The 27,216-nt window shown below is 20.3% G+C and overlaps 3 protein-coding genes across 5 annotated transcripts in view; 1 reads left to right on the top strand and 2 right to left on the bottom strand.

Moving 5' to 3' along the window:
- Positions 1 to 2,246: 2,246 nt before the first annotated feature.
- On the bottom strand, positions 2,247 to 4,153 carry LOC122720199 (retinol dehydrogenase 13-like). The gene is made up of 6 exons (XM_043946731.1): positions 3,829 to 4,153; positions 3,509 to 3,674; positions 3,252 to 3,360; positions 2,786 to 3,100; positions 2,478 to 2,685; positions 2,247 to 2,384 (listed from the first exon to the last, which is right to left on the bottom strand). The coding sequence occupies exons 1-6, from the start codon at positions 3,903 to 3,905 to the stop codon at positions 2,282 to 2,284; spliced, it is 978 nt and encodes a 325-aa protein (XP_043802666.1). The 5' UTR covers positions 3,906 to 4,153; the 3' UTR covers positions 2,247 to 2,281.
- A 611-nt stretch (positions 4,154 to 4,764) lies between these two features.
- LOC122720200 (regulator of microtubule dynamics protein 1-like) lies at positions 4,765 to 6,334 on the top strand. 3 transcript variants are annotated; one of them, XM_043946732.1, is made up of 4 exons: positions 4,765 to 4,995; positions 5,231 to 5,428; positions 5,569 to 5,817; positions 5,899 to 6,334. In XM_043946732.1, exons 1-4 carry the CDS (start codon positions 4,906 to 4,908, stop codon positions 6,244 to 6,246), a joined length of 885 nt encoding a protein of 294 aa, XP_043802667.1. In that variant the 5' UTR covers positions 4,765 to 4,905; the 3' UTR covers positions 6,247 to 6,334. The 3 variants fall into 3 exon arrangements, with proteins under 3 accessions (XP_043802667.1, XP_043802668.1, XP_043802670.1); XM_043946733.1 differs by having other exon boundaries at positions 4,834 to 5,142; XM_043946735.1 differs by having other exon boundaries at positions 4,834 to 5,142; positions 5,218 to 5,428.
- Positions 6,335 to 9,860: 3,526 nt separating this feature from the next.
- LOC122720198 (protein Wnt-7b-like) overlaps positions 9,861 to 27,216 on the bottom strand; it is a 186,550-nt gene continuing 169,194 nt past the window's right edge. Inside the window, exons 3-8 of the mRNA XM_043946730.1 lie at positions 15,899 to 16,013; positions 15,124 to 15,195; positions 14,895 to 14,982; positions 11,936 to 12,115; positions 11,101 to 11,416; positions 9,861 to 10,405 (exon numbers count right to left, since the gene is read on the bottom strand). Coding sequence (XP_043802665.1) covers positions 10,254 to 10,405; positions 11,101 to 11,416; positions 11,936 to 12,115; positions 14,895 to 14,982; positions 15,124 to 15,195; positions 15,899 to 16,013 — 923 coding nt within the window. The 3' untranslated portion in view covers positions 9,861 to 10,253. The remainder of the gene's footprint in view (positions 10,406 to 11,100; positions 11,417 to 11,935; positions 12,116 to 14,894; positions 14,983 to 15,123; positions 15,196 to 15,898; positions 16,014 to 27,216) is intronic.

Here is a 27,216-nt window from a genome sequence, read left to right as displayed (position 1 = left end):
AAATTGCTTGAAAATATACTTTCTTATAGATTATGATGGATTTAAAATATTTCAAATTTAATGCCAAATGTATAAACATTTTGTTAATATTTCGGAAATTATGCATTTACGGAAAATTGAACTATCATGATTATAATCTTTATTTTATAAGTTTTCAATCGACATATGACAATCAGTATTCTAAATATTAAAATCGTGCTTATGTTTTAACAATATTATTGGATATTTTTATATTTTATATATATATTTTTGAAAATTATTTTAATCTTATCACAAATTTCATAAAATATAAATATTTTTATTATTTATGATTTTTATTAGATTATAGACTATAGCTTCTATAGTAAAGTAATAATTATTAAAGTAATAATTGATAAAGTAATAAATATATTACTTCTAATAGTGATATTGCTTATATAATATTAATAAACAGAATATTGTCAAAATATATAGTTAATTTATAATTTATATTATAATTTATAATTTATGTTAGATGTTAATAATATTAGATTAACGCAATAAAAATATTATAAACAATTAATAATTTAATATTGTTTTAATAAGATATGTTTCATATTATATCTCTTCTAAATGAAACAATATTTTATTATTTAGTATTTTATTATTATTAAGTATTAACTAAGTAAATATTAAGTATTAAGTATTTTATTATTATTAAATATTATTATTATATTGATTCATTTATTTATCCAGTATAAATATTTTTTTTTTCTTTTAGTTTATAAAATATAGTTGGAATAAACAAAATTTTATCTTATTATATAAAAATAGCATATTGTAAAACATTAAAATATATATTATTTTAATGACAAAAAAAACATTTATAAAAAAAATCCAATATTTTTTAATTTCATTTTACATTATAATAATCATCAAAAAGTAAAAATTAATCACTACCACAAATACAATGCTATATTGAAAAGTTTAAAAAAAAATTAAGAAAACTTTATATAAAATTTGCAATGAAATGAAATTTGAATAAATTGCAAGTTTTGAAAAATATTGAAAATTATAGGATTTTATCAAAAACTCAATTGTTAATCTCCTCCCTTTCATCCTCTTTCTAATTTTAATACTATGAAATTGTAATGTTTAAATTAAAATATTTTTTAATGAATTTTTGACATTAATAGATTAATATTTTATGCAGATGGAAATAACAATATCATAATATATAACAATCATTAATATATTAATAATACATAACAATCATTAATATATTCAAAATTATACGGTTTCATTTTGAAGACAATTTTAAAATCTCCTTCACTTAATCTAAAAAAACACATTTTATATCATATGATGCTTAGTTTTAAATCAAATAACTTTCATTAAAATAATGTTTTGATAATTTCAGTTTCTTCAACTATATTCTATTTTATTATTCTCAGTTGTAATGTAAGATTCTATATAAATAAATAATGATTTCATAGTGATGTACATGCTATCATAATTGCATAAAAATATAATTAAAATTTAATATTATTAAAAATTCTGCAAATAACTAAAATAATATCAAAAGTTTTTTGTCATTAACTTATTTATATTGTAAAAATTTATCATAAATTTAAGTAAAAAGTTAAGAATGTTTTTTTTAATTCATACTATATATTTTTTTGTTAAATATATATATTTTATTGTCAAGTGCATTATCGAAATGCTAATTTCAATTTTATGTTTAAATGCTTTCTTTAATAGCTGATTATATAAAATGGGTGAAATTGAAAGAATATTGGGAAAAAATATTCTGTTTTAATGTGGCAGGATTTAGTCTATTATTCAATTATGAAATTGAAAAATGAGAATACTAAATGAAAATAAAAGAGAAAAAGAACTGAAGCAAAATGAAAGAAAAAAGAATTGAATTCATATGATAGCATAACAATAATATTCCATAAAAAATTGTTATAATTTACATAAATTATATTTTACATAAACAATGTAATTTTTTATATTTTTTACAATTAGTTTCAATTTTTTTCTTATAATATTGTAAATTTTATATAAGTATAAAATTCTTATATTAAAATAAAAAAAATATTGATCATTTTTTATAATATATAAAAATAAAATTAATTTTTATATATAAATAAATTAAAAATTGCTTTTATTTTAATTTATATAATAATATATATAATATAATATAATATATAATAAATATATCTATACAAAAAAATAATTTTAGCTATATAATTTAGCTAATAATCTGAAAGAAATTTCAATAGTAAATTTTAATAAAATTTATTATATTTAAATCAATTTACATATAATTTAATTTAGTCCATTTTTCACTAACTACCCATAACCATCTTGCAATTTGATCATTTTTTGCTTCACTTGAAACATCTGCTACTTTATTATTACTATAACAAAAATATATATATATGATTAAATTTATATTTAAAATAAATTTTTTATAATAATATTTTAAATTGTAAATGTATGAAAATTCTTACACAAAATATTCTCCAGTCACATCATTCAAAGATGGATCTATTGCAACAAATAAAATCGGTTGCGCTCCTTTTAAAGGTGTTTTTATAAATATCCATGTTAATAAATCTGTGAGCAATCTACCAAAATAGTATTGATAAATTCCCATATGTCGCATTATTTCTGTGCGTACTATGCCAGGATGTACTGCATTTACTGTAACACCAGTTCCTAAATGACAAAAAGAAGAATATATTATGATTGTTCAATGATCAAATTATTATTATTATTCAAATTTAAATATTATTTTACAATATAATTATAATTATACCTTTTAATTTATTTGCTAATTCTTTTGTAAACAGAATATTAGCTAATTTGCTTTGTGCATATGCTTCACCCGGCTCATAATTTTTTTCACTATTTAAATCATCCAATTTAATTTTTCCACGTTTATGTGCACTACTTGAAACATTTATAATTCTTGATGGTGCAGAACTTTTTAAAACATCTAATAATAAATTTGTTAATAAAAAGTGTCCTAAGTGGTTTACACCAAATTGCATTTCAATTCCTTCTTTAGTATGTTTCTTAGGACATCTCATTACTCCTGCATTATTTATGAGAATGTGAAGATTGTTATGTTCTATAATAGAATNATATATATATATATATATACACATATATATACATATATATATTTAATTCTATTCTATTTAATTATTCTATATTATTATTCTATATATATTAAACATTGTTATGCTTAATTTAATTCTATATTTTAACACAAATTATACCTTGTTTAAATTGCTTTACAAAATCTCTAATACTTGCTTGAGATGCTAAATCACATTCCCTACAATAAACAAATTTATTTTTGCTTTCTATTACAATATCACGACGTGCCTAGAAAAATAAAAAAGAAATTTATACATTTTGATTTTTATTAATTAAAATTATTTTTATTATCATCATCAATTTAATATTTTATTTTGTCTCTTTTATTAATGGATAATAACAAAAATAACAAAGATAATAATAATAATATTAATACAATTTCACATTTGTCCATATCTCTACAAGCCATTATAACTTTAGCTTCTCGTTTGGCTAAATCACGAGCTATTTCTCTACCAATTCCAGTATTTGCTCCTGTTACAATAACTACTTTATCATTTAATTTATCAGTATTATCATATAAATTTCCACTAAGATAATCTCTGAAAAGAATGTGAACAAAACTAATGGAATAAAATATAATTTCAGTTTTATCTATAATAATAATAAATATATCAATTTACACATTGTGTACACATTATTAATACTAAAAAATTAAAGGATTATAGAAAAAGTGAACAAATATAAATATATTACTTTAATAAATATGCACCACCAATAATGCTTATACCGGCTGAGTAAAGATAAAAAGGTTTTGCAATACGCGAAAACATTTTTGTATTGTTCAATTTCAATAATAAGAAAGTATTAACAACGATTTAATAAAATATTATAACTTTTCTTTTTGTATAATTAACTTCTTTACTATATCATACTTTGTTTATATCATGCTTGCACGTGCTTTTTAAAAGTAAACAATAAAACTATGTATATTTAAATCTTATCAATATGAAACCAATATCATGAAACCATAGATTAGAAATAAAATAGATTTGTATTTTTGTTATTTAAATTGAGAAATCTTCGTTATTCTCATATTATATGCAATATTATCGTTCAGATTGAATTGAAATTACAGAGTTATATGCGTTACAAATATAATGCCACATATGATACAAATATCTTATATTTAATTTATGTTATTGAATTTAATTTTTTACACAATCAGTAATTCAGATAAAATCCCTTAGATCATATATATATATATATTAGATATTAGAATTATTTAGATCACATATGATCTAAATAAAATAAGGTAGTTAATCTATTCAATATTTTGTTTGTGATGAAACTACAATTTTGCATTGGTTTTGCATTGATAAAATATATCAAAATATATATTAAATATATTTTATATATTAAAATGTATTAAAAATATATGTTATTATTCAAAAAACAATAAATAAATTTATATATTTTATAGTTTATATATTTTCAATACTGCATATTGTTTAATGAAAGCCAAAATGATTTAATATTTAGAAATATTAATTTACATTTGTTACAAATATAAAATTATATATTTTTGAAAATATATAATATTATGATAAATTAAATTAAAAATAGCAAATTTTAATACATATTGATATATATTAATCTGTATGACAGGCTGCTGGAATTGTGTATATTATCTATATGTAAATGTGACGTGGAACTTTTGAAATGTTCTGTTATCGTTACTAAATATATTTATAAATATTATATATCATATAAATTTTTTATTTTTTTCTGTATAATTTAAAAATATAAATATATAAAATATAATTTAAAAAAATGTCGCTACGGAAAGGATTATTTATTGTGAGACATATAAAAATATCACAAAGATCATTTGTTCATAGAAGTTTTCAGTTATCACGAAAGGTTTGGAATTATATCTAAGCTCGATTTTATTTTTTATTAATTTTTTCTTATTGAATAATATTTTTAATATTTATTGCAATCAGAAAAATTTTCTATTTTTAATCATTATTAATTCTATCGTGATAAAATGATTATTTTTTATAAATTGTAAGTGTAAAATTATTTATTATTATTAATATTTTATAAAAATATTAATATATTATATTAGAAATATTTCATTAGTTTTTATTATTAGAGAAACAATCAACATATATTAGTAAAAAAATTATATACTTTGCCTTCATTTACTGCCATGGCTCTTTGGGGTTTCAAAAAAATAAAAGGTGAAAACGAAACAATTATAACTACAAAAGAAGTTTTAATAGCAAAAGCTGATGCATTGTATGATCAGGAACAATATCAGGAAATATATAAGTTTTTAATAAATTATAAAGTAATTATATCTTTATATTGAAAATATAATTATATATATAATAATATATATTATATATATATAATAATAAATATATAATTATATATATTTATGAAAAAAACTATAATTATAAATTTAAAATAAACTATAAATTTTTATAGGATAGTGGCGATGTTGAAATTATATGGCGTTTATGTAGAGCAATGTATAAAATGTCCAAGAATGCTAATGAGATAGATGGAAAAAAATTAATTTTTGAAGCTTGTTATTTAATACTCAATGCTATTAAAATAAAAGAAGATCATTGGGTTGCCCATAAATGGGCATCAATTCTTCTTAATTCTAAGACTCTTTATGAAGGAATGAAAGCTCAAATAAAAGAATCATATAATATAAAAAAACATATGCTGGTATATTTTATGTTATATTTTTAAATATTTGATTAATTAATATATAATATAGTAAGGAAATATAAATATTTAATATTGCAGAGAGCAATAGAATTAAATCCAAAAGAACCAACACTTATGTATATGCTAGGTTCTTGGTGTTATCAAATTGCTGATTTAACATGGTATCAAAGAAAAATTGCATCAGTAATATTTGCGGAACCACCATCTTCATCTTTTGAGGAAGCATTAAAATATTTTGAAAGTGCAGAAGAAATTGAACCTAATTTTTATAGCCAGAATTTATTAATGTTGGGTAAAACATATTTAAAATTGAATAACAAAGAAAAAGCTTTGAAATATTTAAAAATGACTGTAGACTATCCTGCAAAAAATGATGATGATCGTAATGCCAAACAAGAAGCACAGAAATTATTAAAAAATTTTTGACAAATAGTATATGACATGAATGCAATATATAATAAAAAAAAAATATATATATATATATAAGAATTAAATTAAGTTTTAATTGAAGGAATAAAATAAATTTAGAATTTAGCATTTAAGTAAAATTTATTTATTTAAAACAAAATACAATGTTACTTATTTGTGATAATTTTTTATACTGATATTTTAAATATATACATTTATGTTTTTATAAATATACATTTTTATACATTAAAAACTGAAGTAATGAGGAATTAAAAATTTTAATTTTACAATTATAATGTACATTTTATAAAATATTTTATATGTAATAACTTATAAATAGTATATTTACATTATATTATTATTATATTATTTAGAAACAAATAAAACATAGTTTGATATGAATTTGAAATGATTTGAATGATTAAACAAATTTTCTATGATTCTGAATGCCACTCTAATTAATTTAAATAATATAACTATATATATATCGTTTTTATTTGTAAATATTTCTTTATTCTAATTATATATATTACAAAAAAATTGCATTTTATTTAAATAATATCAATATCAATTATTAAATAGAGAAATGAAATAATTTACAAATAAAATATAAAAAAAAAAAAAAAAAAAAAAAATTTATCGATCTATAGATTCCTCTTCATAATTTTGTGTTTCTAATATTTCTTCACCTGTATTTTGAAAATTTGTATTTTGATAAAGTATTTCTATTTGTTGCATTTCGTGTTCTGGAATTAATAAAAATCTTTGTCTATCTTCTAATGGAATGTTTCGATAAAATTCGTAATATCGTCTAAACATGCAATAGGCACAGTAATTTTGATGCTGCCTTATAGCATTTAGGACATCTTCTTCATTATTATAATGCGGAGGTATATTAACCATTATTCACTTATATTGTCACCCACACGCTAAAAAATACAAAATATAAAATAAATAAAACTAAAAATATTTATAAATATATTTATAAAATAAAATATTAATAAAATAAAAAATAAAGAAAATTTTTTTTAAGTCATTAGTAAATTTATTAGTAAAAATAAATGGATAAATAAATTAATAATTTATTATTATATATAAAACGAATAATGAAAAATAACTGAATAAATTAATTATGATAAATAAAATAAATTATTACATATTTTAATTTAAATATAAGTAATGCGGAATATATTATTATTAATTAAATAGAATAAAATAGAATAAAATAATTTTATTTTATATTATTCCATTTTATTCCACGTACTTTATATAATAATTCAATTTAAAAATTGAATTATTATATATATATATATATATACATTATTAATAATGTACTTACTATTTTAATATATTTAGCAAAAACGTCTTTTGTATAAAGACATACACTGCAGTGCGATCAAATTTTCTGATTTGTATTTGTACCAAAATGCCAAATATTTCCAACTGGTCCGCGCCAAAATTAACTGCATAAATAAATTATAATAAATAAATTATTATATATTTTAATTTAAATATAATACGAGATTTATTATTATAATAATTTTATTATAATACTATATTATAATAATTTTATTATAATAATATATTATAATAATTTTATTATAATATTATAATAATATTTTATTATGATAAAATAAAATAATTCTGTATGTAATTTTATCAAAAATTGAATTATTATTAATGCACTCACTATTTTGAAAAATTTAGCAAAAACTTTGCTTTCTTCGGTATAAAAGTGCACACTGCAATGGAACGATATCACAGCTAAGTAACTCTCTCATTTGTGTTTACAGTGAAAATGTCAAATATTTCTAACAGTTCGCACTTATATATAGGTAGTCGATCTACCTGAATAACGGTTTTTAAGAATTATTGCACCCTTTTGTCATTTTGTTCAACTACCTAAATTTCTTTATTTTCCTTTTCTTAGTAATTTCTTTCTTTTAGGAAATTCTATATGCACATTATCTATATAAAAATTAACTTATGTGATATCATCATTTTATTTTTTTTTGTATATAAAATATAAGAGAAAATAAATAATAACAATTAAAATTGTGAAATGAAAAAATGAAAAAAATGTTAGTCCAATTTATTAGTTATCGAGTAAAAGGCGAATACACTGTTTACCTTTATAATTTACGATTTTGAATAAATAATAATTTACACATTATTTCTATCTTAGCCTATTATCATTGGACTATTAAAATAATAATTGTTTCTAATTTATACGTGTATATATTAGAAATTATAGGTAGAAGTTAACGTAATAATTATTTTATTAATTATTCGAAATATATTGTCTAAATGTATCAAGTTATTCAAATGAATGATGTAATTTATATATATAAAATATTAAATATATATCGATTATCGCTTTATTATTTATTATGTTATCATTGTATTAATATAATTTTAAAGAAATGCAGGAACACGTCTTTAAATATGACATAAATTCAAATATTTTGAAAATTTCAAATGTTATTCTTGTTTATAGTGAATTATATTTTTTAAAATATATAAAAATTATAATATAATATTTTTATAAATAAATGAAAAAGCATGAAGAAATAAAATTTTGGTACATTTCGACAGAAGATATATTATTTCCTTATTTTTATTGAAAAAAATAGTTTAATCAAAGAAATGCCATATGCTATAATATTATTTTACGATTAATAAGTTTGAAAAATTTTAGGAAAAACTTTCCGAATGAGAATTTTTCTGAAGAATATTTTGAATGGAAACCTATATTTCTTCGATATTCAGAATATGATAATAAACACAAATTTTAATTTTCGCAGAAAAGAATAAGAGGTAGCTATATTTTTAAAGTAAAATGACAATGTTATTTATTTATTTGTTATTTATTTTACTTTTAGAATATAAAATATTATATTTTCTTTTGTATTAATATTTATTTTAAGTAAAATAAATATGACAATATGGAGAATTTGTTAAATATGAAGAAAGAAGTATTTAAAATGAATTTTCTAAATGAATATGAATCAATTTAAAATAAATATGTATGCATTAAATATGATTCAAATTTTAAAGTTGAAAAACAAATAAATGACTCAAATGAACAATAAATTAGTACAATATTAAATTAAAATTAAGTCTTAATTTATATCGATATTAATTTTAATTCTCCAATGATAGAGAGAATATATATTTTTATTTTTACATAAAATAGCTAATTAGTAATTAAATATAATGTTTTTATTATCATTATTATAATTATCTAATTATTATCATTTATGATTTAATTTGTATATTATAATTTTAGTTATTTTTTATTTTCATCCTTCATTATACATATACATATAACACATTTTCTCCAAAAAATCTCTAATAAATAATTAAATTTATCCTAATTTTATTACTTTGATTTTTAGATCTAATTGCGTTTAATGTAATATGAATGTTCAATTTGATTCAAAAATTTCAATTATAACTTAAAAAATTGTTAATTATTAAAATAAAATTAAGAGTGAAACATACAAATTATTATAGCAGAATATTATAGCAGAGTTACTTATTAATAGATATTTTTTTCATAACTTTAATATTTTATTTACTAATTTTATTTAATATTATTGCGAAATAATTATTTCTCTTTTAATCTCTCGAAGCTATCTCTTATCTATCATTCAGCAGTTTGCCATTATTTTATTTCTTAATATTATAAATATACATAGTAACAAAGATTTTACAAAAACTTATAAAAATTTTTATTGAATATTACGTTTTTAATAGATTAATTTAAGCATAAGAAGGAACGCTTTGTTGATTATTACAGTTATATGTATTTATTTTTATAAAAATTTCGCATTTGTAATGTTACATTATTTTCGACGAAACGCAATTTATTTATTTTCCGCATAGAGATTGTACATTCTCTAATAATTATAGAGAATTTTCTTCTAATATTTAAAGAATTTAATTTAAAAAGAAATCTTTTTTGTCGCTTGTTATGCCTAATACATATTTACATTACTAAGATTGCAAACACATTCGAATGTTTATTTGCACGTGTATTCCTCTGTACGTTCGGTACACGTTTCACAATGCACGCGGCAGCACCAATGAAATTTGCATCTGCACTGCCATGTTCTTGTAAATTGATGTGTATTATAACCGCGTCCACAGCACATCAAATCACATCCATCGGTACCTGAAAAATTAATCATTTTATTTTTTTTTAATGTAAAAAATATTTTTCTTTAAAATATTGAAAAAAAAATTGTCTTTTAGTTTTGGAAAGAATGAAAGATTTTATACAATATATTTAAATTTCGAACATTGATTATTTAAAAAAAAAATATCTAAAAGAAATTACAATACAGAAATTTATCATTAATTAATTACTTTAATGTCGAATATTAGGATAAAATGAAAAATCAAGATTATAATATATATATAATTTTAATGGATTTTAGATTATTTTCTCTTTTTTATTTAAAATTATATTGCAATCAATTTATTTTTTTATTTTATATTTATAGTTTTTTTTATATTTCCGTTTTGCTTCAAACCGTTTTGATGCAAACTCAATTGTTAATAATTTAATTGTTAATAATAACTTTATAAGCTTTGACATTGTTGTTTTGCCAACTTTTGTATTTGTTTTAGTTTTGATACAATTGACATTTTAAAGATGCTCGATAAATATATATATTGCATTCTCTACGAATATACAAATAAATTTTTTATATTTTGTTAAAGATAACTTAGTTATTAAAGATAGTTAGTTATGATTATTAGTATGATTATTTGCAATTTGTATGAATTTTTATGAATATAATATGAGAAATAATCAATAATTAGATGGAAAAATAAATCGCTAAATATAATGCAACAGTAACTTACCTTTGCTTGTACGATTACAATATCTGCCTTGCGTTCCCAGACTTCCTTGCACCAAATCCGGCTCGCAGTAATTAGGGGATGGTTGTAGAAAAACCAACTCGTTTCTCTTTGGAATCCTTTTCTGTCCCACGCTCGATCCACCGTTTGATTTCGTTCTTTTTAACACTAAGTGCGGCCTTCTTGGTTTTGTCGCTTTTTTTGGGGGTTGTCGATCATGTCGGGACTTTCCAACATCGTTCGGTTTCCCTTGGGTTTTCGCATCGTTTCCTAAAATCGGCACCATTTCTGCCGATGTCGAATGTAGCGTTTCTAAACTCTATAAAGAACATAAAATTTATGAATGATTTATAATATAATAATAAAATGTAGTAATGATACATATATGATATCGTAAAGATTTCGAAATGCTATACTCAAAATTCATTTTCATTTACTCGTCTCGAACTAATTTTCAAATATTATTGTATTAAATTTTTAGATATAAAATTATAAAATTATTATATTAGTATTAATTCTCGATTATCAAAATCAAGCTTTTGCCTTTTCTAATTTCTTTTATAATACTGTTTTTATAACACATTTAATAATTTAATGATATATATTTATATGTATATACAATTGTACGTAAAAATTATTTGTACATTAATAATTATTTTCAAAGATACATATTGTTAAATTTTTAATTAAAATTTTTTACATTAATAACACGTTAAATTAAAAATTTTCAGTTTCATAATTATATGTCGAATGAACTGGATATTATATATTTCATTTTTGTGCAGAATGATTATATGTTGCATTTCAACAACATTTGGCACATTTTTATAGAAATTACCTGCATCGTAGGGGGTGGCGGTGGGGTAATCGCTATGACAGGTCTGGCTCTGTAATACTTTTTCATCAATGCATCGCCGATCTGACGAAAACTAGGTAAAGTTCGCCAGCAGGTTCTCACGGTGCAAGAGCCAGACACGCCATGACATTTGCATTCAGTTCGCAGAAGAGCTTTAACTATCTACAAAGAAACAAATATTTATATAATTCAACTAAACAATTCATATCATTTATCGCCGTGTAATTTCAAATCTCTATATTTTATTCCATATTAAGAATCGATTGCTTTTAGCACGATCGGTGTAACGTTTAGAAATCCTTTCAAATTGATCATACTCATAGTAATATAATAATATTTAATAACATAAAAAGTATATTTAAAATTCCAATTTTACTTTTTTTCTTTTTTTATAATTATATTAAAAATAAAACTAAAATAATAATTTTAACATTTACTTTTATTTTTCGTTATTTTGTTATTGTAATTATATTGTTCAAATGCATAATGATAATGACAATTATATAATCATAAACGTATTCATGACTTGTTCAATCATATCATACGAAAATGGTTAAAATTTATTTTAACTTACTTGATTTACTTTTATAGAGAATTAATATTTTTTTAAATTAAAATTTAATTTATTATTTAATTATATCATAAAAATATAATAAAAATATTACACGATCTTAATTAATCTTTCTTGCATTTTCCATTTATGTATATATATAAATGAAATATATATATAAATATATATAAATATATACATGAAAAAATATTTTTACTTTATATTAATAAAAATATAAAATTATGAGTAAAGACATATGACACAAAAAATCTTAAAATCTTAAAAATCTTAAAAATCGTAAAATTTATCGCAAAATTCATTGTGTTACGCTTTGTTCCTTACTTTTTTTGAGCATATTATGGAATTAAAATAAAAAAAAAAAGAGAAATGCTTAATTTATAGAACATGATTACTCAAATGTTTCGATGCACGCGTTTCTCCATCTCGCTCATTGTGTGTCCGACGATCCGACGCGTATGCTCAGAAAACTGGTTTACATTTCGAATTATCGGGAGACGGTGAGGGGCGGGTGCAGAGGTGGGTTGAAAAAAATCGTCTGGAGCATAAAGTATGCGGTATGGCGAGGCGATCGACGTTAAGAATAAATCGTTAGCCATGTCTGTACGCGCGTGCACAGATCGTACATGCACGTGGAGGGCAACCGGACGATATATGCGCGTTTTTATTACCGCCTCGATAATAAAGCCCATCGAGAAAGACGAAAGCTCACCAACTTTCCCCAATTAAAACGCCGCCATTTATCCGCCCTACCTAAGGCGGAACGCGATCTTTCGCTAACCTTTCGTTTCGATCGTCGACCCTGCCTTATACTCCCCCGTCTTGATTTGTTTCTGAACCTGCGTTTGCTTTTAATTCAAATTGATTTTTTGACTCGTAAAAATGGAAGGATATTGTCGAAGGCTAAAGTTTCAGGAAATATATCGTAGAGAAAATTTATCTTATCAATAATGATTATTTCGATTACAATTTATTTTATTTTATTTTTTTTTATTTTGAATCAATTTAAAATTATTTTTTTTTTTTGAATAATAATTTTCAACTATTTACTTATATTTTATATTAAATAGAAATTTATTAAATTTTAATTTAGAAATTAACAATTAATGAACTAATAACGATTGAAAAATTAACACATTTAATCATCGATTAATAATTAAATCAATTGCATTATTTGAATGATTAATTTCTCAAATATCAACTTAAATAATTTAATTGATTGATGCCAACATTTATTTATATGTTTAATTTTATAAAAATAAAAATGATATATTTATTATTATAATTACAAAAATAAAAGTTTCATAAGAAAAAAATAAAGTTCATGTTAAAAATCATAGTAAAATGAAACCAAAAAATTACTAATACTGCGCACGGATGACGAGATTTGTAATGCCAACAATTTTATGATACCTAATAAATTGTATTGTTAGAAAGTATCCTCATAAATTATACGAATGATACCTGCATTTAACAATTTTTAGTCATTTTTGTCCCTACTTCCTTCTTCTACCTGTTTATCTTCTTTTCTACCTGTCTATCTTCTTTTCTACCTGTCAATGATATAATTCAAAATAGAAAACTATTATGAATTGTACAGTGAAAGGTTTATAAGAAATTTCTAAGAACAAGAATTACATTTACATTTTTCTATTTATATATTATAATATTTTTCTATTTATATATTTATAATATTTATCTAATTTACTGATTTTAAACAAAATTTATATTCATCAAAAGACATTATATTAATAACAAATTTTTATTTTTTATATTAATCACGTTTTTATAATATAATATGAATGAACTAATTTTTGTTTAATTGTTTTTGTTAAATAAAATATATATGGAAAAAGAATAATACAATAAATATGGAAAAAGAATAATACAATAAAATTGTATTATTATATCAACAATTTTATTCATCCTTAATCTGAAAAATTTGCATTCAAAAATGTAATACGTTTATAATAAATTTGCAAATTTGATTTTAAATAATAAAAATAATTAAATTACATACAATAAATAATTTACGTCTAATCTCATATAATATTATTATCAAAAATATTATCATAAAATATATACAATATATATTTGCATATAACAATAATAAATATATATATATATAAAATATGCATAATTTGTATATATTGAATTTGTTAGTCATAGATTTTAATATCAGAAGAAAATTTCGAAATCAATCTTTCGCAAATATAAGAGTTACATTAATTTGCGTAATTTAATTATATAATTATATGAAAAATAATTCATAATAAACACGAATATATTCATTCATTTATTGAAGGAAAATTCAATCTTAGTTTTTATAGTGTTAAAAGGAATGATTCATTAACGGTGACTAGTATTACTCACCTTTCGACCAGCTTTATTATTATGAAGGTTCATCAGGCTTCTCGCGTCACCCTCGACTTCCCTCGCATCCAGAAACCTACGCGCGAACCTAACATTAAATTATAATATTAAAATTCATGCGTGTATAACAACTGTCGTGACGTACAATGTCATAGAGGTTTTACACGCACATGATACGTGCAAAAGGAACCGACTACGAATTCATTAAGGTTCCGGGTTAATCCCTTACCTCATTCCATACGTGACGTCGGCGCTGCAACCGCCCCATTCCCAACCATTTGGTGGCAACTCCTTTCTCGTCCTGCAAAAAAGAACATCCAAACCTTGATGAACCAATAATTAAATTCGTGATGAAAAAATTTCACTATTAATTTTTATACAATATTTTTTATAAAAAAGTTTTAATAAGTTTTAAATTTTTTGGAATAAAGATATAATGAAAATTTGAAAAAGTAACGAAATATTTGAAAAATTTCATTAGTGAAACATATGAAGGAAAATAATTATAATTTTTTAATAATACAGTAATAAAGAGTGAACAAATGAAAAATAATAAAAATAAAATTATTATTAACAAAGATTGATGAACACAATTTTTTTTCAAAATTTTGTTATAATGTAACGTATAATTCTGTTTCTCATAAATTATTATGAATCTTTCGAATTTTGCGATAAAAATTTTAATAAATAAGTCTAATAATAATTATGTTTTTAATATCTAGAGATCTAATAGATATTTGGAACGATTTATTCATAGATTTTTCTGAAAAAACTTAACAGCTTAATCCTTCACATATAAATTTTTTTAATCTCATTTTACAATTTCTTCTTAAGAGTTTCTTAAGAGCATTTTACAATTTCTTCTCGAGAATTATTACAATTGCTATTAGAAACCGTTACTTTACGGAAGAATTAGAATTAGGTAAATAATATTTTATACCTGATCCCGTTAATGACTAACATTTATAAGCCAGAGTAAAGTAAGTACAATAGTAAGAGTTTACCTTACGGTGGGTTCGCAACCACAGTCGGTGATGTTGCCCCTGCTGCAAGCTGCGGTTACGGCGTACGTTACACCCGCTGAACTTATTGCGTACGTGAAAGCTGCTTCCCTGCTTCCTGAAATAGATCAGTGAGAAATTTCCTGTTAGATATGGCGTCGAAGCAGGTCTGTCCAGTTTATGCCGATAAGTACGAAACGTGTATAGGGATTTCCAGCTAAGTAAAAACCTGCCGCGAGTATGTGACAAATAGAGTTACAATGTACGGTGTCGTCCTCATACAATGCAAAGAAAAAGAGGGATTTTGTGAAAGAAAGTGTTAATTGTCCATGTTGGACACCTGGACGTTCGAACGAAGAGAAGTATTCGTTAGGTTTTAATAAAAGTTCTCTTGGAACTACTTATCTTGCGTTTAATTTTTCCAATTTTTTTGAATTTCTATAGAAAAACTTCTTTAATAATGAAAATTTTGCTTCATTTGAAATTTTGCGATTTTTTTAAAGTAACATTTGAAGAAAAATATTGAAATAATTTTTATTTTATTATTTTATATTAATAATTTGTTTCTTTAATGTAAAAATTAATATTATTATTGTTCTATGTAAAAAAATTGTTATATAATATAATATAAAGATTTAATTGCAGCTATTTATGCTTTATAAAACTATATAATTAAACTATATTGGCGGTGAAGAATTTTTTTATTTAAATAGAAACAGTTTTTAATGTGTGATATAATATAATTTTTCGTTTAACTTATTATAATAGAAAATTATAGTGAGACTAATTTAAATGATTGAAAAATGGATACATAATTAAATTGAAAATAACAAAAAACCCGGGAATCCACATAAAACTTTCCATTCTCCAAAATTTTAACTGTACAATTATTTATTGATAACTAAAAAATTTATTTTGTATGTATTTATTATTTATATTTGTCTTACTATATTGTATTCTTATAATAAAACAAATTTAAAAAATTTTATTAGAAAATTAAAATGATTAAGAGAAATATAAAGAATAGAAAATATATAATATATTGTAATTATATAATTCATATGTATAATTCATATGTTTATTCATACATATATAAGATGTCCTTCATGATTTTCTTATTATTAATAGTGAAAAATGTTTCAAATAAAAATTGAATGCAGTTAAGGAAAGCATATTATTAGTTTTTTTTTAATAATTCAAAACATATAGAGATTAATTTTTTTATTAAATACAACTTTTTTATTAAATAAAATTATACATTTTTTAATGCATTAATCAACGCAGCTTGAAATTTTTTATAAAAAAATATTAATTCATATATATTTAAAAATTATTAATTTAAGAAATATTTCAATTTGAAAAATTTATTATATAAGAAATAAAAAAAGTGATATTCATCTGTTTATGTTTTCCTTGTCATTTATGCAATAATTTTCTACAAAATTAAAATATATATCCTAAATTAATAATTATTAATAATTTTTAAGCATATATGTATCGATTGATACGTATATATTTTTTTCATAGAAAATATCAAGTTACATCGATTGATGCATTAAAAAACATAAAATTCTATTTATTTAAAAAAATAAAATTAATCTTTATGTGACTTTTATGCGTCCATTGAAATTCTTTGATAAATTTAAGTTTTACTTACAGACATTTACGAGACATATACAAGTTGGGATTGCAAATATACAGGTACAGTTATATACAGGTATTAATGTATGAGATATTACTTTTGAACAGTCAGGATTTTAGAGATCAAAACATAAAAATTTATATACAAAAGTAAGGTTAAAATTTATTTATTTATTTTAGAATAAATAATTAAAATTTATATAAAATGAAACGAAACGAAAATAAATAAAATTGTTTATTGTATTCGGTAACTGGAGAATTGATTCTTCGAAAAATTTTAAATATAATTCGAAAAATTCTGAATATATTAATAGTTTGTATATTCGAGGATCAATTGTATTTCTACTGCAAATGACATTTTTATTTTTATATTGTTATTTTTAAGATAATTAATGGTCAAAAAAAATAGATAATGCTACATTAATTACTACATATATTCATTCATTTAAAATTAAAATGTATTTAGAAGCACAATTTAATTAATTCATAACAAATTGTTCCATTAAAAAGTAAAATTTATGTGCAAAATTTTAATTTAATAATCAAAAATAACAAAACTTAAATAAAAAAAGAGAAACATTTTAATTTTTATATTTTTGATTAATTTTGATATAAAAAATATTGAGTGGAAGAAACATTTTTTAGAATTTAGAAATATCTATTGTACATGCTTTGCATGTTATATGTATAAATATAAAAAAAATAATTATAAAATTATGTTAACATATAAGGTATTTCACCTAAAATTGTTGATGCAGTTTAAATTTCCAAATATCAAAATTATAATCAGATTTAATATATGATAGATATAATAAACAATATCTTGACAGATTAAAATTTTATTTTTCAATTGTGATCATGAAAAAAGTTCCAAAAATTGTATCATATATTTCAAGTATTATATAATTAATATGGGATTTATAAGTATTATATATTTAATATGGGATAATATGGGAAAAGAAAGAAAGCATATTCATGAAAATTTTAAAATATAAATGTATATTTTTTATAAATTCATAAAAAATTTCATATTTCTTATTCAAAATAAACAAATAATGTGCAAGTTTTATCTTTAATTAAGCGAAGGATTAACAAATATTAGAAAAAATGTTTTCACATGGTCGAATCTCAATTCGTCCACATGGCGCACATTTTAATCCATGTCAAGTGATTCGATCTACTTCATTTCGTGGATAAGTATGATACATCAACAGTGCAACGCAAAGCCCACACTGTCCTCTGGCGTTTCCGTCACGTTAATTTACAGCTATCCGGCACACGTAGGGCCGCGTAAAGCGCGAGCACAATTAATTACCTACGGAGCTCTTTCAGCTCGTTTGCCATGCTGAATGAGTTACCGCCGCGTTCCTTTCTTCTCTCGATGTTGCCTTTTTTTGTTTTCTTTTTTTCCCTCTCCCTTCCTTTTTTTTTTTTTCGTTCTCTCGTCTCAACTCATTCACGAGCTCTTCGTTCCCGACACCTACGCGATACTGTCCCGCGTCCAGGTTGATTTCGCGCTCACTTGCCAGCCATCAACCTCGGCCAATTTTAATTTGAACGTCAGGATCGCCTTTTATGCCGATGCCTAATTATAATGCAATGAAACTCCCGGAACAATTTGCGGATTTTGACGAAAGCAATTTTCATCGCGAATCGAATTTTATCGTTAAATTTCATATTTTAATCGGAATTTTTATTTTGATTTTTTGTCTTTAAAAAAATATGGATTGGTAAAAAATAGTTATTAATATTACATAATATTTAGATATTTTAAATTGAAAAAAAATTTTTTTCTAATTTTTTTCTAATTTTAAAATTTAAAAATTTTAAAGTTTAAAGTTTTAAAATTTCTTTTAAAATAAAATTTGTTAGTTAGTAAAACGTAAAAAATTTATAACATTTCTTTAATTCTTTTATGAAAATATTGAAAAAATTAGAAAAAAAATTTTTAAAGTTTTAAAATTTCTTTTAAAATACATGATCTTTCTTTTTCTACCTATAAAAATTGAAAGAAATTAAGAAATAAAGAATAAAAATATTAATTTAGAAAAGATTTCAAAATTTCATTAAATTTAAACATTTAATAATTTCTTGATGCTGTAATAAAATCAATTAACTGTAAAAAAATCTATTTATTGAATATTTCCAAAAAGTAATTCGTATTAAAAATCTCCATTATTATCTCTTTCTATTTGAGTTCGCATAGATCATTTTATAAGTAAGAAAGAAGATTGAAAAGTTCCGGCAGATCTTCCTACACGCACGATAGTTGCACGATAATATTGATCGATGTTTGTTACGTTCATAAGGTTATAATTCATAGTCACACATTTATAGATATACATGTTCCAATGATTCATTTCGTTTGATTTTTGTCGTTTGATCATGATCGATTGCGATCCAGGTGACGATTACCTTGAAAGTGTTCGCGCAGTGTTCTGGTTCTTGTTTTGAGATTGAAATTTTTTCTACACAAAAACTATCAAGTATTTCTGCTATGCTTAATATATCTAATAATCTTTTTTCGCCGCATTCCGGTTCTTTCATTTCGAATTAATTATAAATATTGCTCATTCTCTATATGTTAAATAACAGAAAGTACGAGAATAGCTATGTAATATGTATTATGTATTATTGTATACATGTATATTTTCTCAAAAAAAAAAAAAAATATTTTCTTTGAATTTTTAATTACAAATATAAAAAATCATAATGGAATTATAAAATTTGTTTTTCTCTATGTGTTTTTCTGAATGTAAATTTAAAAAATATAATTTGAGATATTTTTTAAAATTATAAAGATTTTCAGCTTTGTTTAGAATTATAGGTATGTATGATCAAATAATAGATTTTTTTCAGATTTTCAATAATATATAGTAGTTTTAAATGTAATTACAGCTTGCAATATAGTAGTTTTAAATGTAATTACAGCTTCATTTTTACTATAATGGAAATTGTTATTAATTGAGGAAAAATTTATTTTAATAATATTATTATTGTTATTAATGATAAAAAAATATAGTTTTAAAATATATTTCAATATTATGTACTCATATAAATATAATTGGGTACAATTTAGTATAATATATTGAATAATGTATTAAATAAAAATGAAACAGTATTTTTATGTCTTTTGAGAAAAAAAGAAAATTCGCAGGATTCTTTACAATTTATCTTTTAATTCTTTTGATTTGACAATAAAAAAAACAATAACTTTAATTATTGTAGGATCCTTTAATTTTAATATATTATAGTTCTATAATTCTATAATTTAAATATACTTATGTAAATAAGTGTGTAAATAAGTAATATGTATTTAAATATTAAAATAGAGCAATTTGGACTTTAATAACTGCATAAGAAAAAAACTTTTCATATATTTCATAGATAACTAAAATAAAGACATAAAAACTTTTTAAGATTTTAATTTGAATTTCAAATTAAAATTTCTGAATTAACTATTTATATTATAATTAATAAAAAAAAATTTCAAACAAAAAAAATTCACATATATAATATGAAATATTATGACAGAATAGAATATAAGCGTTATTTAAGAATATAAAAATATGTGATACATCGTAAGAACATCTCTGAAGTATGGATAATTTATTTTTGATCATAGTTTCTGTAGAATAATGCAGAAAAATGCACTCGATAGATTATGAATGAATATATTATAAATATTCGAAATGTAAATGAAATATTATATTTATTATATTATATATTATTATAAATATATATTATATTATACTATTATACTTATATTATATATTATTATACTTATTATAAATATTATATTATATTTCATAATATTTCATATATAAATAAAATTTAATTTGTGTTTTTTTATTAGAATTTATTAGAATAAAAGTTTATCCTTATTAAACTGAAAAATTATATATAAAAAAAAATATATATATATAAAAATATATATAAAAAATTATATAAAATTATATAAAATTATATAAAATTATATATATAAAAAATTATATATTGAATATAAAAATTATATTTGATATATTATATATAGTTTTTTTCTGGTATCAAATTATAATTAGATTTGAATGTTATATAATGTTTTATTTGTATATAATTTATGAAATTGATATATAAATTATGTAAGTGAAACAAATGAATAATAAATGAATATGAACAATAAACAAACTGATTTAGCTGTTTGAAATATGTGAAATATTCACTTAATTTATCTTACTTATAATATTCACTCGAATCTTATAAACTTATCAAAGAATTTAATAAGAAATTAAAATAGAAATCTTTTATAAAAAATATCGTTACATGCAAAAATTTAAAGATTTATGTATTTATTCCAAATATTTTCTACGCTATGAAGTTTCTTTAAACTTTCTTGATATATAATTAAATCATTAATCATATGTTTTTTAAATGGAATTATGCAGAGTTAGTCTCATAGTGTAACATAGAGAGTTAATGTAACATTATTACAAATATTAAATAAATTATAAATTAATTGTTGCAGATATAAAAAAAAAATTGCAGAAATTGTATAAAAAAAATATAAAAAAGAATATAATTGATGTTATTATTTTATTTATTTATTTTTTATTGAATAGACATATAAAAAACACATATAAATCAATATAAATATAAGAATTATCAGTTTAAGAAAGTTTTTTTATATGAATTTTATAAAATTTATCATTATATATATTTATTTTTCAAATTTTAAATTAATAATGAATAAAGAAATATTTATATGTATAATGATATAACGAAAAAAAAATAGTTAAGATATAAAAAAGAAATGAAAGCAAAAGATATAATAAATATATTGATAAAAAAATTTAATTATTATTAGTGAAATATTAATTTTTTATTATTATTAGTGAAATATTAAATCCATTATTGCAAAAATATTTTTTTTCAAATTCTTTCAATTAAGAAAATATTCATCAGAATTAAGGAAATAATAATTAAAATAAATATTAAAAAACTGAAATATTTCTATAAGCAAATATTATTTACTGAAAAAAACATTATAATATTTAATGTTTAAATCACAAATAAATACTACTTATTATTTATTGATTCAAATTATGTATAATAAATAAAATAATTATTTTTTATTTAATGAAAACGCAATAAACTTTCTTTTTTATTTCTTACATTGAAAATAGATTGATCTTTCTATGTTATTTTATGCATAATATAATTTAAATATATTATATTATTATTATTTATATTATATTATTAATATACTATTATAATATAATATATACTAATATAATTATAATATAATATTAATATATTATATTATTTATATTATATTGTAACATTAATAATTATTTATTCAAAATATTATTTAAAAAAAACTATTTTTAAAAAAATATTCATTTAAAAATGTTAATACTTATTATTATTAAATACTAAATACTGTTACTAAAAAATACTATTACTAAATACTGTTTATTAAATATTTATTATTGCAATACAATTGTAATATTTTATTTTATTTTTTTTTATATAAATAAAATAATAAAATAGTAATAAAATATTAATTACTATTTTGAAGAAAATTTTATTTGTAAAATTCTGAATTTATTAAAGAAATAAAAATATTTATTTTTCTTTTTTTTTAAAAATATTTTTTCTCTAAAAATATTTATCTTTCTTTTTTATTTTTCTTTACTTATTTAAAAAAATCAATTCTTTCTCTCAGCCCTTCTAAACCAAGTAAATATTTTGGTTATTATTATTGATGATAAAAAAATATATATTGGATCAAACTTATATGGTATTATTTATACAGTTTAATAGAAGTCATCTTTGATAAATAGGCGTATATATGTTCATATAAAATATGAACATATAAAATATATTCATTTTCTTAAATAGAATGATATGTTTTTTTATATATTTTATAAAAAATTTTAAAATGCATGCAATTTATGATTCAAGGTCATTTAAGGTCAATGAAAGTCAAGAGAAAGTAAAACTTAATTAATAATAATAATTTTTAATAAAACTTAATTAATAATAATTTATTTTATATGAGCGATAGAATTCCTAATAGAAATAATAATATTCCTATTCTATTTAAAAAACAAAATTGATTTTGTAATATGACTTTTACGCATTGAATATCAAAAAATATCAAAAAATTATTTATTTTAAATTTGTTCCATTCAAAATCATGTAAATTTAATTTAATATATTTTTTCTATTATCAATAATCAATAGCCGAGATATTCAGTCTATATATTGTGAATATGTGCTAAACAAAATGATTTTTGTATATATACGTATGATCCATTATTAATAATCTTATTGTTGAGAAATGACATATCTCTTTGTTATTCATATGTTCGAGAAAAATAATGTTCATGTCATGATCATTGAAGAAATTCTTAATTACGAATACTTATAATAGATCTATATCTTTGCTTGATTTATAAGATAATAAGAAGATCACTATATTGGTGCATTCAATTTATGAAACATATTCTCAACTAATCAAAAACAATTTTAATGATTGATGATGGAATTATCATAATACATAAATGAAATTTCGGAATAAAGAATATACTCTTTTTAAAAGAATAAAAGAAATGGTAATATTTGATTAATTCAAATTAATTATTTTATTTAATATGCAAGTTGTTACTGATTACTTGTTAAATAATTGAGGAGTTTTGTTATAATTTAAATTTATTAAAAGTCAGCGATCAAAATGGATTGGATATAGAAAAAAATATATCTAATAATAATAATTATATCTATAATAATAAATTGTATATCCAATGTTAATTTCCAATGTTTCTTTCAATATAAAGTTTTTTTCCATATTAACATGATTAATTTAATAAAACTTTATATACAATATTAAATATATATAATATTAAATATAATATTAAATTAATAATATTGTAATAATTATAATACAAAATATTTCTATTATAAATGAAAAAAAAGGAAAAAAAGCGAAGAATAAAAAATAGTTTTATTTAAAAAAAATATTGATTAATAAAATATTGATAATAAATCAATTGATTAATAAAGAAATTACATGCAATAAATTTAATTGCTTATATATATGAAATGTATATTTTAATTTAGAAGTCATAAAAAAATGATTTATAAAATAATTATTTTATAGTAATTTTAATTTTACTTAAAGCAAAAATCACAGTAAATATTTTTTTATTTTTTTCCCTTATTTTTTAAATATTAAAATATAAAATATTAAAATTATTATATTAATAAATATAAAATAAAATTATTTACTACTTAATTGCTTAATGATTAAATTAAATAAAAGGAGAAGAAAGCATATTTTTATTTTTAATATCACAATTTAGTAATTTTTTAATTAAATAAAAATATTAAAGTTCTTTATTTCCAATATAACTAAAAAATGCTAATTGTAAAATAGAAATATAAAATACAAATAAAATAATAATCAATAATTTTTTTTTAATAGAAATTTCGAATATTGTAGAATATAATTTCTCTTTTTTCATAAAACAATATTATCAAACAAGAATTTTTATATAATTTATTTGAAAATATTTATAGTGACCACTTTCATTTGTATCTACAACTTTCACATATAATATTTATATATAATTAGCAATAAAATAGTTACTTTCACTTATATGAATTTTTATATTTAATTTGCTCACGAAATTTTATTCGAAATATTTATCTTAGACAATGTTTTTTTTTCATTTTGTTAATATATTTATATACAGGAACAATTACAATATAAAAAAAAAATATAATAATTCAGGAAATTATGTTAGAATTATCAAGTTTCCATAATCATCTCTATTTTCTTAAACATGAATCAATAACATAAATGTTAATATGCTAATATTAACATTTAATTTAAAACATTTAAAATAATTAATTAACATTAAAATTTTGTTTTTTGGAAATTTTAAATTTCATCTACTCTTTTATCAAAAAAAGAAAAAAATAAATAAATACTAAATACATTTATGAATATTACTTATAATTAGGATAAAAACATAGCAAACAAATCACATATGATTAATTAATTAATTAATTTATTATTTCTTTCTTTATTTTATCTTTATTATTTGATCTTTTTTATCTATTATTTGATTTATTATTTGTTCTTTATTTTATCTATTTAATTGATTTTTATGTTAGATACCTCAAATAGACATAATATTATTATATTTTTACCGTATTAATCAATTTTTTTCTTCGTTTTTAAAATATCGCTCATCTCCACATAATAAATTACTGAAAGTTGATGAATAAAATTTTATTTATGATTATTTAATCAACAGAATTGTAAGCTGATAAGGAGATTTATATATTGTATTTATTTTAATTAGTTTATTTTTTGATTAATCACTTATATCATGATCTGCTTGCTATAATAGATTGCATAAAATATTGCAGTAATGAAATATTATGATGACTACTACCATAATTTCTTTTAATTGCAATTATTTATAAAAAAAATTTTATAATAAAAAATTTCATTTATTTATATCTATGTAAGATTAAAATAAATAGAATTAATTTATAATATATATTCAATGAAAAAAATATTCGTGATAAATATTCATTATAATTTATTTTATTTTATTTTATTTTTTGATATCTTTTTTTAATCTATACAGAATGTGATGTCTAAAAATAAAACATTACATTTACTTTATCCCATTAAAAATTTTTATACACGAGAAGAATGGCTGGATTTTAATCTTTGTAATTTATTCTGTTATAGAAAACAGATCAAAAAATTAAGAGACATAGAATTATAAAAATAAAAATATAAAAATTTTCGAGTTATAAAATTTCGATTATATTGAATAATATCTCAAATAATAATTAAATATAAACTGAGATGATATCGGTATCGATTGTCTGTTAACAACAAGATTACCTTCTTCAGCATCGTAACGTCATCTAATCCTGCACAGATCGTTTCTCACGAAGCATGGCGTCGATTTATCGAGAAACTGATCGTATATGCGGCGATACGTTGAACAGTTAGGCAAACGGATCAGTCCCGGAGCCTGATGAATTTATGCCCGGGCGTTTATGTCAAAGAACGGCAGCGCGTACATCTATTTAGTGTCGGAAGAGGGTAACGGAGAAATTTATCGTTTCGTCGTGCGTCCATGGCGGCGACTGCTGAAACGGGCGAAGAAAATGGAGGACGCTCACCTTTCCATAAATTCATTTCAGCTGTAAATTGCGTACAAGAGAAATGTGAGCACCATGTCCATATTAGGACACGAGGCAAAGATTACGAAGAGTAAGCTCGATTTACAGTGCAAGGTCGCGTGCATATACACATAGACTGTATACTCTGTGTGAATTATTAAAGTTTAAATATGTATCATGAAGGGCGGATAAAAGTAAGCAGACTTGTAAACAAATATCTTGTAAAATTTTTATATTTATTATTTTTTTATTATTATAAAAAAAAGTTTCTTCATAACTCTAGAAATAATAATAAGATAATAATTAAACTTATTGTTTTATCTTATATATGAAATAGAAATATTCTCAATATAAATCCAATAAAAATATGCTGCAAGTCAAATATAAAAATAAGTCTGTTCTGTCAATTTAAATTTGAGTATCTGAACATATCGAAAGTTTGATCAGTTAAAAGATACTATAATATGTTTAAATTTCAAAATTCACAA

Source organism: Apis laboriosa, unplaced genomic scaffold (assembly GCF_014066325.1).
Source record: "Apis laboriosa isolate Shangri-la unplaced genomic scaffold, ASM1406632v1 scaffold122_cov146, whole genome shotgun sequence".
Classification (NCBI taxonomy): domain Eukaryota; kingdom Metazoa; phylum Arthropoda; class Insecta; order Hymenoptera; family Apidae; genus Apis; species Apis laboriosa.
Note: the sequence above shows the minus strand (reverse complement) of the source record. Positions and strands in the feature narration are given on the sequence as shown.